General features: G+C 39.4%; 1 protein-coding gene across 5 annotated transcripts in view; it reads left to right on the top strand.

Moving 5' to 3' along the window:
* tnrc6c.S (trinucleotide repeat containing 6C S homeolog) overlaps nucleotides 1-15,724 on the top strand; it is a 68,216-nt gene that overhangs the window by 17,169 nt on the left and 35,323 nt on the right. For all 5 annotated transcript variants that reach the window (XM_041578850.1, XM_041578852.1, XM_041578849.1 and 2 more), the window contains exon 4: nucleotides 12,908-13,225. In XM_041578850.1, the coding sequence (XP_041434784.1) occupies nucleotides 12,908-13,225 (318 nt within the window). The remainder of the gene's footprint in view (nucleotides 1-12,907; nucleotides 13,226-15,724) is intronic.

Raw genomic sequence — 15,724 nt, 5'->3', positions numbered from 1 at the left:
GAAAGCTCTTAAATACAGAAAAGCTATTTCCCACAGAATTCTAATTAATCAAACAAATTGTATTTCTCTGTAATAATAAGACAGTAGTGTTGTACTTGACTGTAACTAAACCTCATAAATACATGTGGTAAAACAATCCTAAAGGAAATCCAATAGGATTGTTTTGCCACATGTATTTTTAGCCTTAAAGGGGTTGTTCAGCTTCCAAACTCTTTTTTTTAATTTTTTTCAAGTTTTTTTTTACAGTTTTTCCAAAATTTAAATTTAAAGGAATTGTTCAGTGTAAAAATAAAAACTGGGTAAATAGGCTGTGCAAAATAAAAAATGTTTCTAATATAGTTAGTTAGCCAAATATGTAATGTATAAAGACTGGAGTGACTGGATGTCTAACATAACAGAACATAGCCCAACTTCCTGCTTCTCAACTCTCTTGGTTTCCACTGACGGTTACACTGGTTACCAGGCAGTAACCAATCAGAGACTTGAAAGGGGGGCACATGGGCCATATCTGTTGCTTTTCAATCTGAGCTGAATGCTGAAGATCAATTACAAACTCACTGAACAGAAATGTACCATGTGGCCCCCCTTCAAGTCACTGACTAACTCAGAGTTAGAGAGCTGAAAAGCAGGAAGTAGTGTTCAGACTATTATGTTACACATTCAGTCACTCCAGTCTTTATACATTAAATTTTTGGCTAACTAACTATAACTATCTAACTAACTATATTAGAATTTTTTTTTATTTTGCACAGCCTATCTATTTACACAGTTTTTTTTCATGCTGAACTATTCCTTTAATATCCCTGTCTCTGGTGTTTCAGTCTGGCAGCTCAGTGATCCAGGAGCAGATTCTGAACTGTTACAATTTACTACATTTAGTTGATACAATTAGTTGATACATTTCTCAGCAGTATCTATGGAATAATAGCAACTATTGTATCAATTATAACAACTGCCTTCATGGCAATGACACACAGAGCTACTAGCAGCCAGCTACTTGTTGAGGCTACACAATAGAAAATACTGATAATTATCTCTGCTAAGACACTAAGTGAGTGATTTATCAATGTTTGTATTTTAATTTTTTTTTAAAAATATTTTTTTATTTTTATATTTTATTTTTTAAAATACATTTTAATACATTTTATATTTTTATATTTTATTACAATTAAATTATTTTGCACAAAAACTAAAACTATTGTCAAAAACAAGAATGTTTGGTATTTATTAAGCACAAAACAACTCAAATGTAAAATTTCGCATCTTAAAGGGATGCCATCATTAAAACGCAAAACGCATCAGTTAATAGTGCTGCTCCAGCAGAATTCTGCACTGAAATCCGTTTCTCAAAAGAGCAAACAGATTTTTTTTTTATATTTAATTTTGAAATCTGCCATGGGGCTAGACATATTGTCAGTTTCCCAGCTGCCTCCAGTCATGTGACTTGTGCTCTGATAAACTTCAGTCACTCTTTACTGCTGTGCTGCAAGTTGAATTGAATATAGAATTATATTCAATCAAGGTTTTTATATTCTGTTTTTTTAATGATTACAAATGTGAGTTTATTTGAAGTAGATAAAAACGAAAACCTCACAAATTACATTTTTTATACTGTAAACAAGCCAATAGGTGTGTTTATATCAGAGATCATTCTCAGTATCTGTGGCAGATGATATCAGGGTCAGAACTTTTAATGAAACTCTGGCCCTGTTAATCCCTACGATAAGAAATGCATCAACTAATTTACCAATTTAGAATAGTATACAGAGTCCCCCCCCCCCCCGAGCTGCTTCAAAAAGGCATAAGAAAGTGAAAAATGCTGTAAATTACAGAGAGACCCTCAGGTCTAAGCACTACTTAGAAGAACTAATCACATATCTTCTGTATTTGTTTTTTTGCCACAGAGGTCCCTATGAGTCTTTGACTCATTGGCTGTTGGTGCAGGAACCTATGCCTTAAGGTGGTCATACACAGGCAGATAAAGCTGCCGATATCGGTCGTTTGGACCGATTTGACAGCTTATCTGCCCGTGTATGGGGGCTTCCGACGGGTCTTCCCGATCGATATCTGGCAACGATATGGATCGGGAAGGTTGGATTTTTAACCGACCGACCCGTCGGAGCCCCTTGGCGCATCGTAATTCGATCGTTCGGCCATACGGCCGAACGTTCGAATTACTCCCGATATAGCCATGCCGTTAGTGGCATATCGGGGAAAGATCCGCTCATTTGGGTCTTTAAGTCTATGGCCACCTTTTAACATAACCTCCTCCAAATTTAGTTTAAGGAAGGACTTTTCCCTACAAGCTACCTGCACTCTTAATTAATAGATGTGGGTTTCTTTATACCCACAAGTGCAGTGCACAAAGGGTAATTTTAGTGCAGTCGCCGTGTTTATTTTCCAATAATGCAGTGGGGTTTCCCAGAATTCCAGCACTGTGGTGGTTGCACGGGGGTGTTGTGCCTGGCGAAAATGCAACCAATGTGTCTATAGTAATGCAATTGCACTCACACTTTGCTGTATGTGGGCACAATTGCGCTGACAGTTTCCAAGTTTATCTGATGTCATTTGTGATGTTTGGCACTAGAGTGACTTCTGTTTCTAATTCCATGTGCTGCACTGGGAGCCCTGGAGTTAACACCTTTCCTGTAGGTAGCGGAAACTCCAGGGCTCCCCTGCGTCAATCACTTTTAACAAGTAACATTTCCAATATATACCTCTACCCTAGTAGGAAAGCCCCTTGCACTGTATTTACAGTAGAACACTTTATTGCACTGCCAGAAAGTCTGTACTCCCGTGGGAAGCATGTTGACCTATAAGCGTGTGCATCACATCTGGGTTGCATTGTGTGTGTGTGTACATGCATGCATATGGTAAGTATTGCTTGTTTGCTTGTCTTGTGCACAGGGACAAGGATAATCGTTTTCAGCTGTTGGTCAGACGAGCAACGTTTTCATGTTCCTCCCACAGCCTTCTTAATGCCAAATATCAATGCCAATGTTCTATCTTCCCTCCCAGTGTTTTATTGGTTCAGTATTTAGCAAGAGTGTAAGAGAAGTGGGAAAGGTGTCTTGTGTACCTCATAATTCAAAGAATTTGTTTAACTCCTGACTATACAGAAACAGAAGGTTTGTGTTGCTGTTAGGGTCTCATATGAGACACTTTGGTCTGCTACATACACCTGCTTGTGCTTTAACCTAATTCTGGAAGAGGAAATGGTTAGCTCAGGAAACGCAGAGAGATCTCAAAAGAGAGGGGTTCTGCACGGGTGCATCACACATCTAATGAGATTTGGGTGGGTGCCAGACAGAAACAAGTATACACCACAGCACAAATTATATCATCCTTCATACTGAACTTTCTGTGCAAACTGAGGAATTTTAAACTATTTTTACTAGTACATGAAGAGTTCCTCTTGGGCTGCAGACTTAAATGAGTCTACTGAAGAGCTATCGCTTGTTTTAAATATGGTATCTATTTTTATTATAAAATATAAATATAAGCCCATAAATGGGATCTGTTGTGGTCTCCTGTTTTAGATGTGCTGCCTTTCTGTTTGTAAACACTAGCTGCGCATTGGGGGATTGTAGAAATCCATGTATTGGCAAAGGAGCTTGCTTAGTAAAGTGGGAGTGCAGGAAACAAAATTGTCTGACTGTGTGGCTTGTGAGCACGTAGGCTACAAAGAACCGTGATCTCTGTTACTTGTGTACGTGACCCTGGTGTGCCTTACTCCAACCTTGTGACTCATATTGGGGATGTACTTACCCTGTAAGTACTGCTGACTCCAGTGTCTCGTACAGTTGCCCTATGGCAGAGATGCATTGTATAAAGTAAAAAAAATGTAAAGATTTAGTTGCCCTTTAAAGGAGAAGGAAAGCTTCCGAAGCAGTTTATTGTCAATAGATTAGCCACAATAGTGCAAGCTATAACACAATATTTATTCTGCAGAATGCTTTACCATACCTGAGAAAAAGGCTCTAATAGCTCTCTCTGTTTGTTTAGGATAGCAGCTGCCATATTAGCTTGTTGTGACATCACTTCCTGCCCGAGTCTTTCCCTGCTCACTCATTAGTGATGTGCGGGCCGACCCGATACCCGCGGGTCGGGTGGGTTCGGGTCGACCTCGCACTGCTCCTCGCGGTTGGCGGGTTGAGCTCTTCTCCTGCTCTCCCCACCTGCCACCTTCGAATGCCGACTTCTGGGTTTCCGATTTTATAGTCTCGTGTCTGCCCGTCCCGTCCCTTCTGTGACGTCATTGTGAGGTCCTGGGTGGGTCGGTGCAGGTGGGGGCGGGTCTATAAAAGGCGCTGGTGGGCGCGGGCTGGAGCAGGGCGGGTTAAGGTCGGTGGCGGGTCAGGAAACCCTGACCCGCACATCATTATCACTCATAGCTCTGGGCTCAGATTACAGCAGGGAGGGTGGAAAGGGAGGGAGAAAAGAGCAAACTGAGCATGCTCAAGCCCAGGAAGTCTGATACAGAAGCCCATGTATACACAATAGAAGGAAATAAATGCTGTGTATATTTTGACAGAGGACTCAGGAGCAGCTGGTGTAATTATATAGCCCTTTCTGATAAAGCTTACTTAGTTTTAACCTTTCCTTCTCCTTTAAGTTGTATTATTATTCATGTAGATTCTGTAGTCTTTGAGTTTCTTGCCCACTGCTGATTCCTAAAGTTGCCAGAGAAGGGGATGGTTGCATGACGGAGCTCATATGACACTCACATTTTATTGTTCCCAATACATAGTAATTCCTGGGCGTCTCTTCAGTGTAAAATGCCTTTAGAGAACAGCATGGCACTTCTAGTGCAGGCAAATTTTAATTTATAACTCCATGGGAACAAGGCTGCCTGCCGAAGCTGAAACATATCAGCTATGTGGCATCCTTCTGGTAAATGTAGCACCATGTGGACCTCTCCGTGTCTCAACAGTAGAATTGGGAAGAGTTACGGCAGTCCGTAATTGTTGCCAGTTTTCATGGCACATTAGTTTGGTCTTTATGCAATGCCTGATAATTAGTTAATTTTCATCTGCTGGCTGAAGATGTAGAGGATTGTATTTCCTAATAGCTAAAACTATCTTTTAACATGATATATTAATGGGCCATCATAACCTGAAAGTGACATATGCTGTTGTAGTCTTATGGTATCTAGGAGTACATGCTATGTTGCATTTTTACATATAGGTACTGTGGTGTGGTTCCATTGCTGAACTTTAATTTTTCTTGGTGCTTCTGACTATTCCCTATTCTGGAAGTCTGGGGCATATCCACCTAGCCTCCCTGCCCCAAGTGCCTCTGCCCTTTCTTTTTTCTTTTAAAGGAACAGTAACACCAAAAAATTAAAGTGTTTTTAAAGTAATGAAAATATCATGTACTGTTGCCCTGCACTGGTAAAACTGATGTGTTTGCTTCAGAAACACTACTATAGTTCATATAAACAAGCTGCCGTGTAGCAATGGTGGAAATTGAAAGAAGGCTATATGGCACAGGTTAAATAGTGGATAACAGATAACACCATTTATCTGTTATCTGCTGTGCAACCTGAGCCTTTTCTCCAGCTTGAATGGCTGCCCCCATTGCTACACAGCAGCTTATTTATATGAACTATAGTAGTGTTTCTGAAGCAAACACAGTAGTTTTACCAGTGCAGGGCAACAGTACATTCAATTTTTATTACTTTAAAACACTTTCCTTTTTTGATATTGCTGTTCCTGTCAGCAAGGCTGAAACTGATAATATTCTCATAAAAAGGAATGGGGATGAATAAAAAAATGAATGTTAACTGCTGCCAAAGGTTCAGCAGTACCAGGATTTGCTGCGGCAGTGAAGTAGGAGTCTCCAGTATCAAACAAGGGTGACGCGGTTTACAAGCAAATCCACATTAAAATCAAGTAATAACTGGTACTTATCCCAATTATCAGCCACTTTTATTAAAACATCTCTTAATCTCCTTTAACACCGACCCTAATGAAGCCTGATTTAAGAGGAGTGGCATTTAATTAGTGTAATTAAATTGGGAGACATTGCTCTTTTAGACATTTGCACAGAGAATTACTTCTGAAGAGTCATTTCTCATCAGCGACATGCTATAATCTAATTTAGTTATGGTTTTGCCGAAAGCTTTTTGAGTCGGTGGCCGGGGGGTTGTCATGGTGACAGGCTGATGAAACGTGTGCTGTCAGGCAAGGGCAACAAATACCGAAACCTAGAGGAACTTGGGGACGCAGCGGCTATCAAGCTGCAGACATTGACAGACGAGCCTGCTTCTCAGAGTGTCTGCATTTGCAGGGCCTGATGTATGGACTGAAACCACAGTTTCCTTTTGTGTCAGATTAAATAAGGCAACCCAGTCTGACTCCGGCACAGTTTGTCTGTTCAAAGGCTTGTCCCCTCTTTCACATTGGCATATTGCTGCACAGAGCCAAAACCATTTCTCTTCTGCATTTGCCACTGGCAGATTCCAGGCTTTTCATTTTTTAATTTGTAATGCATCACTAGTGCTGTATTACCAAGGGGGTAAATTAATAGAGGGAAATCTAACAGCCTGAAACCATTAGGCAGCCAGTCATAAATGTGAGCATGAATACCATGTCCTAGAAATAATCCCGGTTCTAGCTGTGGATTTCCTTGGTCTCCATTTTAGTTGGTAATAGACTTTTTATTTCACTATAAGTGGAAAATTTTATGTTTCCATGTGATAATTTGGTTTAGGGGTGGAAATGGAAATTGTCCTGCAATATATACAATGTATAGGACCTGTTATCCAGAAAGCTCAGAATTACAGAAAGGCCATCTCACATAGACACCATTTAAAAATATATATATATATATATATATATATATATATATATATATATATATATAGATATATATAGATATATATAGATATAGATATAGATATATAGATATATATATATTTAGTATAGTGTGTGTGTATATATATATATATATATATATATATATATATATATATATATATATATATATATATATATATATATATATATATATATATATATATATATATATATATATATATATATATATACATACATACATACAGTGGTGTGAAAAACTATTTGCCCCCTTCCTAATTTCTTATTCTTTTGCATGTTTGTCACACAAAATGTTTCTGATCATCAAACACATTTAACTATTAGTCAAAGATAACACAAGTAAACACAAAATGCAGTTTTTAAATGAGGGTTTTTATTATTTAGGGAGAAAAGAAATCCAAACCTGTGTGAAAAAGTAATTGCCCCCTGAACCTAATAACTGGTTGGGCCACACTTAGCAGCAATAACTGCAATCAAGCGTTTTTGCGATAACTTGCAACGAGTATTTTACAGCGCTCTGGAGGAATTTTGGCCCACTCATCTTTGCAGAATTGTTGTAATTCAGCTTTATTTGAGGGTTTTCTAGCATGAACCGCCTTTTTAAGGTCATGCCACAACATCTCAATAGGATTCAGGTCAGGACTTTGACTAGGCCACTCCAAAGTCTTCATTTTGTTTTTCTTCAGCCATTCAGAGGTGGATTTGCTGGTGTGTTTTGGGTCATTGTCCTGCTGCAGCACCCAAGATCGCTTCAGCTTGAGTTGACGAACAGATGGCCAGACACTCTCCTTCAGGATTTTTTGGTAGACAGTAGAATTCATGGTTCCATCTATCACAGCAAGTCTTCCAGGTCCTGAAGCAGCAAAACAAGCCCAGACCATCACACTACCACCACCATATTTTACTGTTGGTATGATGTTCTTTTTCTGAAATGCTGTGTTACTTTTACGCCAGATGTAACGGGACGCGCACCTTCCAAAAAGTTCAACTTTTGTCTCGTCGGTCCACAAGGTATTTTCCCAAAAGTCTTGGCAATCATTGAGATGTTTTTTAGCAAAATTGAGACGAGCCCTAATGTTCTTTTTGCTTAAAAGTGGTTTGCGCCTTGGAAATGTGCCATGCAGGCCGTTTTTGCCCAGTCTCTTTATTATGGTGGAGTCGTGAACACTGACCTTAATTGAGGCAAGTGAGGCCTGCAGTTCTTTAGATGTTGTCCTGGGGTCTTTTGTGGCCTCTCGGATGAGTTGTCTCTGCGCTCTTAGGATAATTTTGGTCGGCCGGCCACTCCTGGGAAGGTTCACCACTGTTCCATGTTTTTGCCATTTGTGGATAATGGCTCTCACTGTGGTTCGCTGGAGTCCCAAAGCTTTAGAAATGGCTTTATAACCTTTGAAATTGAACTCAGGTGTGATAAACCACAGTTAAGTTATTTTTTAACAAGGGGGGCAATCACTTTTTCACACAGGCCCATGTAGATTTGGAGTTTTTTTTCTCTCTTAATAACGTAAACCTTCATTTAAAAACTGCATTTTGTGTTCAATTATGTTATCTTTGACTAATAGTTAACGGTTTTTTATGAGCAGAAACATTTAAGTGTGACAAACATGCAAAAGAATAAGAAATCAGGAAGGGGGCAAATAGTTTTTCACACCACTGTAGATATATATATATAGATATATATATATAGATATATATATATATATATAGATATATATATATAGATATATATATATATATATATAGATATATATATATATAGAGTCCTATAGGCAAATCAATCTTATTGGGTTTATTTAATGTAACTTTATATAATAAAGTACAGAGATCCAAATTACAGAAAGATCCCTTATACATAAGAAGGTCACAAGCATTCTGGAGAGCACCATACCTGTTAATGTTGCTTTTCATTGTTCTATTTGGTAACGATGCATTATTTGCACTACACTACTATTTATACTTCCACCCCATCAATCTTGCCTCAACAATGATCATTTCAGTTTGCTTATTCTAGTTTCACTTATTAACCGGAAGCTTTTCATGTGTCAACTTAGATTCAAAATAGACCCTGGCATTTCAAGCACACAAAAGTCCTTACATTTCCACACAGGCCCAATTTAAAGCATTGGTTAAACTTTTTTTTTGTATATTCATCCTCCATATCATAATTTTCATGATTTAGTAGAGTTAATTACTCTACTACCATACAATGGAAGCTGTTTGGGCTAGCCTTGAGCCTCTTCAGATTGGGCCATTTCATGCCGTAGTGATCAATTCATATTTTCTTATGCATAAATGTGTCAGTTCCCATAAGGAACACTTTGCATAGCATTTAACTTGTTTCGTGCTGGGCTGCCTCTGGAAGAAATCACATTAAGGGATAGAGAGAAAACCATCTGGACATTCTTTTAGTAACTAAGATCTAACTTATTAGTCACCTCATTTAATTGTTCCTGTTTCGTGTAACCTTTCCTTTCTATTTTCATCAAGCACAGATTAAAGGGAGTTGTTTTCCATATAACCTATATAATATGGAAGTACTGTATGCATAAATTAATAGTTATATAGCCTTAAAGGGCTGCTTCACCTGTAAGTTTACTTTTAGTATGTTAAAGACTAATTCTGGCTAACTGGTCTTCATTATTTATTTTTTATAGTTTTTTAAATTATTTGCCGCCTTCTTTCAAATGGGGGGGGGCTACACATTTATTATTAATGCTTTTTTTTTTTATTACTCATCTTTCTATTCAGACCTCTCCTATTCATATTCCTGTCTCTTTTTTCAAATCAGTGCATGGTTGCTAGGGTAATTTGGACCCTAGCAACCAGATGGCTGAAATTGCAAACTGGAGAACTGCTGAATAAAAAGCTAAATAACTCAAAAACCACAAATAATAAAAGATTGTCTCTGAATATCACCCCTTACATTATAGCAAAAGTTAACTCAAAGGTGAACAACCCCTTTAAAGTGGTAGCTCTTGATATCTGTTGGTTGGTGGAGCTCTGTATAGACTATGTGGGGGAAAGCTTTTACCTATGCACTTCACGTAGCCAGTGCTCAGCTCTATATCATTAAAAAAAGAACAAACCAGTAAATAAAGATTTATATACGTAGTTTAAAGCATAATGCATACATCAGATGTTTGTGTTATAAAGCCTTTCCCTTGCGTCCCTGTGAAAAGTCTCCATTATTTTGCCTAGTAAGACAAGGGGAAACTGACAAGCGCAGTTGCTTTTGTACGAGTATTATTTAAATATTTCAAGCATGATAAATGCCTAGATGGTTACATTTCAACTCACATGGGCTATAGACTTCTGAGATGGGCTATATTTAGGGCCACCAGTGGGACAGTTGAAAGCTGAATGGAAAGCATTTCAACCATGAGTATTGGGTCCAGGCACCTTACAGCTGAGTTTTAGCCTAATACGGGCAAAGGTTACATTGGCATGCTGAGGATAATTACCCTGGGCATAGTTCCTCATGACACCAGGGCAGCTGCAATAGGCAATTAAGATCCTATAATAACAAACCCACATTTTGCATAGTGTAAAATCCTATAATGACTTGCAAGGGGCACAAGATATGCAAAGGTGCGTAAAGGCCTTGGTTGGAGCAGATGGGGAAATCTTCATTGTTGGGGTACTTATACCGAATATGAGGCTTGCAGCTACAGTAATCTTTAATGACTTTATTATGTCCTAGGACTATGAATGCATTTATGGTACTGATGGTAAATGAAAGCCGATGCAGAACTGCAAAGCATACTGGTGATAATAGTCCCAAGCTCCATCATACTGATTTTTCTTTCATGGAAATTAGATTATTCTGTGCGGATCTGCCTTTTCACCCTGGGATAGATCGGCTATTTTGGTTGTTTGGCCTCGCTGACCTTAGCAACACAGCAGCTTTTCATATGACACAGTAGAAATGAAAGAAGAGACCTAAATAGAAAGCTCTGATTGCCATGCAACCAAATAGCATTTGATTTTAAATGTAGGGGAGATCCAAACAAAGGCAAACATTCAGAGCCACAACCGATAATTAAATGTAGGAGAGATCCAAACAAAGGCAAACATTCAGAGCCACAACCGATAATAAAATCAGATATTTGAAAGCTTTGCATGCTAAGCTGGTGATCCACATAGAGATACTCGTAATAGATATAAGGTTTTGTGTGATTTTCAGGACTCACGTGCTGGAACAGAAATCCTTGCACCACCTTGGCATGCAGCAAATAGCTCAATATTTTCATGAGGTTGTGCTTGTGTGTAAAGGATGATGAAAACTGATATAATGCAGAATGCCTTTGATGAGTAAGGACTGTGGGACTCCAGACAATTATCAATGAGTGTGTACATCACTACATTTATTTTGTGCTCAAATGGCTTGTGTTTTGTCTGGTGCTGCATTACTGCCTCCTAGTGGCCATATCTGCTAATCATTTTTTAATGCTTCAAAGTACAGCAGGGTTCATGTTGCATTTACACAAGCACACTGAATTTCACCCTTCAAAACAAGATATAGTAGCTGTGTGTGCATAAATAGCAAGTCATCATCATGCTGAAGCAGGTAATAAAGACCTTGGGAGGTGAGGGGCCTCGACAGAGCTTGCAGAGGAAAGTCCCCTTATTACAGCACTGCATAATTTGTTGGCGCTCTATAAATACATGTTAATAATAATAATAATATTTACTGCATCGCTGCAAAGACTTCAGGCTACAATAACCTTGAATAGATTGCCTCCATGCCTTAGTAGTGTCTGAATTTGACCTGAAGGAACTGTGGCAAAGATCTAAGGCATACGTATATACTATATGTTTACGGAAACTAAATGATACAATTAGGAACTCTTCGTCCTATAAACTCTAAATACTCGCCTGCTTCATCCAAGGCACATTTTGCACATACTTTAGAAGGAGGCGCAGCACATAGGTATCTGGTTTAGGGTAGAATGAGTTATTTATAGATGGCTGGGATAGGATTTGGGCAATACGCTTTCACTCAACAGTAGATGTCATTGTTTCCATTTAAAATTCACGAGCTGCCTCTGGAGACAAAGAAGGTAATTTGCCAGTGAAAATGCGGCAATTGAAAATGCAACAGTAGCTGGGCTTGTCAAGAGGAGATGGGGGTGATAGTGCTGCTAGTGCCGTTACAATTACAGTGATATTTACAGATGGTTGCTTGGGGTGAGTTGATGTCATTGTTTTAGCAGAGTGAGATTATTGCAATGCAACATCACCATGCATTCACACTGGCAGTGCTAAAATTGTAACAGTGTTACATGCCCATCTAACTGGTGTATAATGAATTCATGCTCTTTCAATGAGCAAAACAAATTCCAGAAAAAAACTGTGACCCCCCAGCAGCCCCATGTAGTGGACAATGGCTAATCTCACTCTAGCTGTATGTTATCGTAGAGCTGCCCAACTTGGCACAATATGAGAGCGTTATACAGCAATGTGGATTGCTCGCTACTCATCGTAAATAGACAATCATGCATAATTGATTTTTACTGTTGCTACACATCTAGTGTCATTTAAAAGTTAAACACACAGGCCAGTGCTCTCTTACATGTTATGACTGGTTTGCGCTTCTCAGCAACACAATATATGATGGTTTTTATATAAATGTTAATGCCCCGGATTACAGCATGTTCACAAGCCAGTGTGTGGCCAACATTAAGCTGTGGGCTATGAATGACTAAAAGTATTTGGGTCGAGGACCGAAGAGTGCAGCGCTGCGTGTCTAAGAGACTGGTCTGTAACCCAATACCCATGAAGGATTTAAAGGGGTAGTAAGATTAGAATAGAAGCCCTTTATACAAAGTAAACCCATAGCAGCAATATACAATAGAACCCCCATTTTACATTTTTCAGGGGACCAGGAAAAAATGGTGTAAAATTCAGGAAAAAGTTAAATCAGAAATGTATTATGCGTAATATATAGGTGGGACCACAAAATAACAATGTAAAATAAGGGAAAACTTAAATAAGGGAAATTAGGGGATGTAAAATTGAGGTTCCACTGTACTTTCTATACTTACTTTTGCTTTTTTTTTTTATTTCAGTGCCAGAACCAAATAAGAACGGTTCCAATCAGCCCCAAACTGCAGCTTCCAGTACTTCCACCTGCATTGTCCCAAATAGCAATGGCAAACGGGCATCTGCCAATGGCCAGCAGTCTGCTGCCTCACGTTACCTGCCCCGTGAGGTGCCACCACGCTTCCGTCAGCAAGAACAGAAGCAACTTTTAAAAAGAGGTCAGCCATTGCCTGCTGGGACATTGGCCATTGGTAACCCTACACAGGATACTGGACAAGCCAGGGTTAGCCCCCCTCCACTGCAAGGGACTGGTGCAGCCCCCCATACCACAAAGACCCACTCTGGTAAGAACCTCTTTAAAGTTTATACATAGGCCTGTATTTGGGGCAGTAGCAGTGGTGTTTTTGGGGTCCTTGCCACCGTGAGGTGAGCTTTCTGATGCTCCCGTACCCCCGTCACACTCGGCACATAACATTTTGAGTGCCGGAGCGGGTGTAGGGGGGAGCTGCATTGCATCGCTTATGCCATAATTATTTGTTTCTTTTCGTTTTCATGATATTAACAGTTTTGCAATTACTGATGATGAAGCAGTTTCCTGGTGCTTTCCTGCTTAGTTTTATTCCTTCTGTCACACAGAGTGATAGAACTGAGCAGAGAAGAATCTAAAGACCCCTCTTGCATCAGTAACAAGCTAAGATTCAAGATTAGCCGTGTGAAATGTGCAGTTGGTACCATTGCAACCGGGCAGTGGTTAGAATGTCAGGTATAGTTGGGTGAGGTGCATATGGTAGATAGGGTAATAATCTCTGGGAAGGGACTGTGACTGTGGGATAGCAGCTATAGTAGGGAGAGATGGTGCGTACAGTAACAGTGGAATAATAGTCTCTAGGAAGGGACTGTGGCTGTGGGATATCAGGTATAGTAGGGAGAGATGGTGCCTATAGTAACAGTGGAATAATAGTCTCTAGGAAGGGACTGTGGCTGTGGGATATCAGGTATAGTAGGGAGAGATGGTGCCTATAGTAACAGTGGAATAATAGTCTCTAGGAAGGGACTGTGGCTGTGGGATATCAGGTATAGTAGGGAGAGATGGTGCCTATAGAAACAGTGGGGATAATAGTCTATGGGAAGGGACTGTGGCTGTGGGATAGCAGGTATTGTAGGGAGAGATGGTGCCTATAGTAACAGTGGGATAATAGTCTCTGGGAAGGGACTGTGACTGTGGTATAGCAGGTATAGTAGGGAGAGATGGTGCTTATAGTAGTAATGTTTTTTTTTTTTACATTTGCCTCAGGACAGTTCTTCTCTTAGCAGGAAACTGCACTGGTCCAGAGTATTTCATGATGAGCAACATGGAGCAATCCTTTTGCTGCTTCGTCTTTAATTGCATGCACAGTAGAGTGAAAATCCATACTTTAAAGGAGAACTAAACCCTAAAAATAAATGTGGCTAAAAATGCCATTATACACTGAATTTATTGCACCAGCCTAAAGTTTCAGCTTCTCAGTAGCAGCAATGATCCAGGACTTCAAACTTGTCATAGAGGGTCACCATCTTGGGAAGTGTCTGCGATATTTACATGCTTAGTGCAGAGCTCTGAGAAGCTAAGCTAAGGGGTTGTTGCAAATTATCAAGCAGAAAATTAGTTTTGTCTTTAATGTGAGTTGATGCTACAAGGCTGAGAATTAAATTTGGATTATAATTAATAATCATCTGTATTAATTACTAATCAGTCTTATATTGTGACATGTCTATTCTATGTGTACTGTATATTGTGAGTGGGTCCCTAAGCTCAGTAAGTGACAGCAGCACAGAGCATGTGCAGTGGATGAGCAGAAAAGATTATGGAGAGCTACTATGGCATCTTTGGGGACACAGATCTTCCCTGCTAAAGGGCTGGTACAGAAGCCAAAAACATAATGTACAACATTTCTAGCCTACTTTTTTAGTTAAGCTTTAGTTCTCCTTTAACAAAAAAAAAGTCAGCCTTTTCAGTCTACTGTGCATGCTTAGGCCTTAGGGTATTGTGGTGCTCACTGAAAAGAACCCTGAGCTTGTGCAGTTTTTTGGTAAAAGGAGCACCTGCCTGGGGTATGAGGTAAGGGATTACAATCACTGCAGTATGCTAAACATTTGGTACCCCCAGTGATTTTCCTTCTCCTTTAATACAGTAATTTATGTGAAGTATTTCTCAAATGTCTGTTTAATTTGTACTGTGCATATAATGGTGCCAGCGAGCCCAGAGTTTAATATGGTTGAGAAGCAGAGGGAGTTGGCTGGTTGCAGTCTGTGTAAGTGCTGATGTGGGTGAAATTAAATCTGTAAGTGGGGAAAGGAGTGCAGTTCCAGGCAGCAGCCTGACATTTAAACAGAAAGCAATGGACTTCTATTGGAATGTTTGTTTTGAAAATCATGAATGTTTCTGAGCTCAGTTATTTTTGATTTTCCCCTCTTAATGTTATGTTTGACCCAGAAGAATGCAGGAATGAGAGCAAAATCACACATCATTTCTCAGTATTGTGAGACTCAGCCCAGACCTCTATGTATTAGAGATTACCATGTTTTTGCTCTAAGAATGAAATGCTTGCCTTTTCCTTTAGGCCAGGAGATACCCATCTCCTTATGGTGCTTGTAAATAGAAATAGAAAAATACAAATAATCAAAATAAATAGTAACTTCTCTTAAGTGACAGGTGGATTTGGTCTAATATATCTGCATCTATCTGCTGGCAAACAGCAAGATACATATATTTTATGTAGCCCCATGCCCAAAGCCTTTCCAACAATCAACATAGGACAATTCTGGCAAATACATGGAGCTTTCAGCTGTGCAAGGTGGTATGT

Source organism: Xenopus laevis, chromosome 9_10S (assembly GCF_017654675.1).
Source record: "Xenopus laevis strain J_2021 chromosome 9_10S, Xenopus_laevis_v10.1, whole genome shotgun sequence".
Classification (NCBI taxonomy): domain Eukaryota; kingdom Metazoa; phylum Chordata; class Amphibia; order Anura; family Pipidae; genus Xenopus; species Xenopus laevis.
This window is presented reverse-complemented; position numbering and strand designations above follow the sequence as displayed.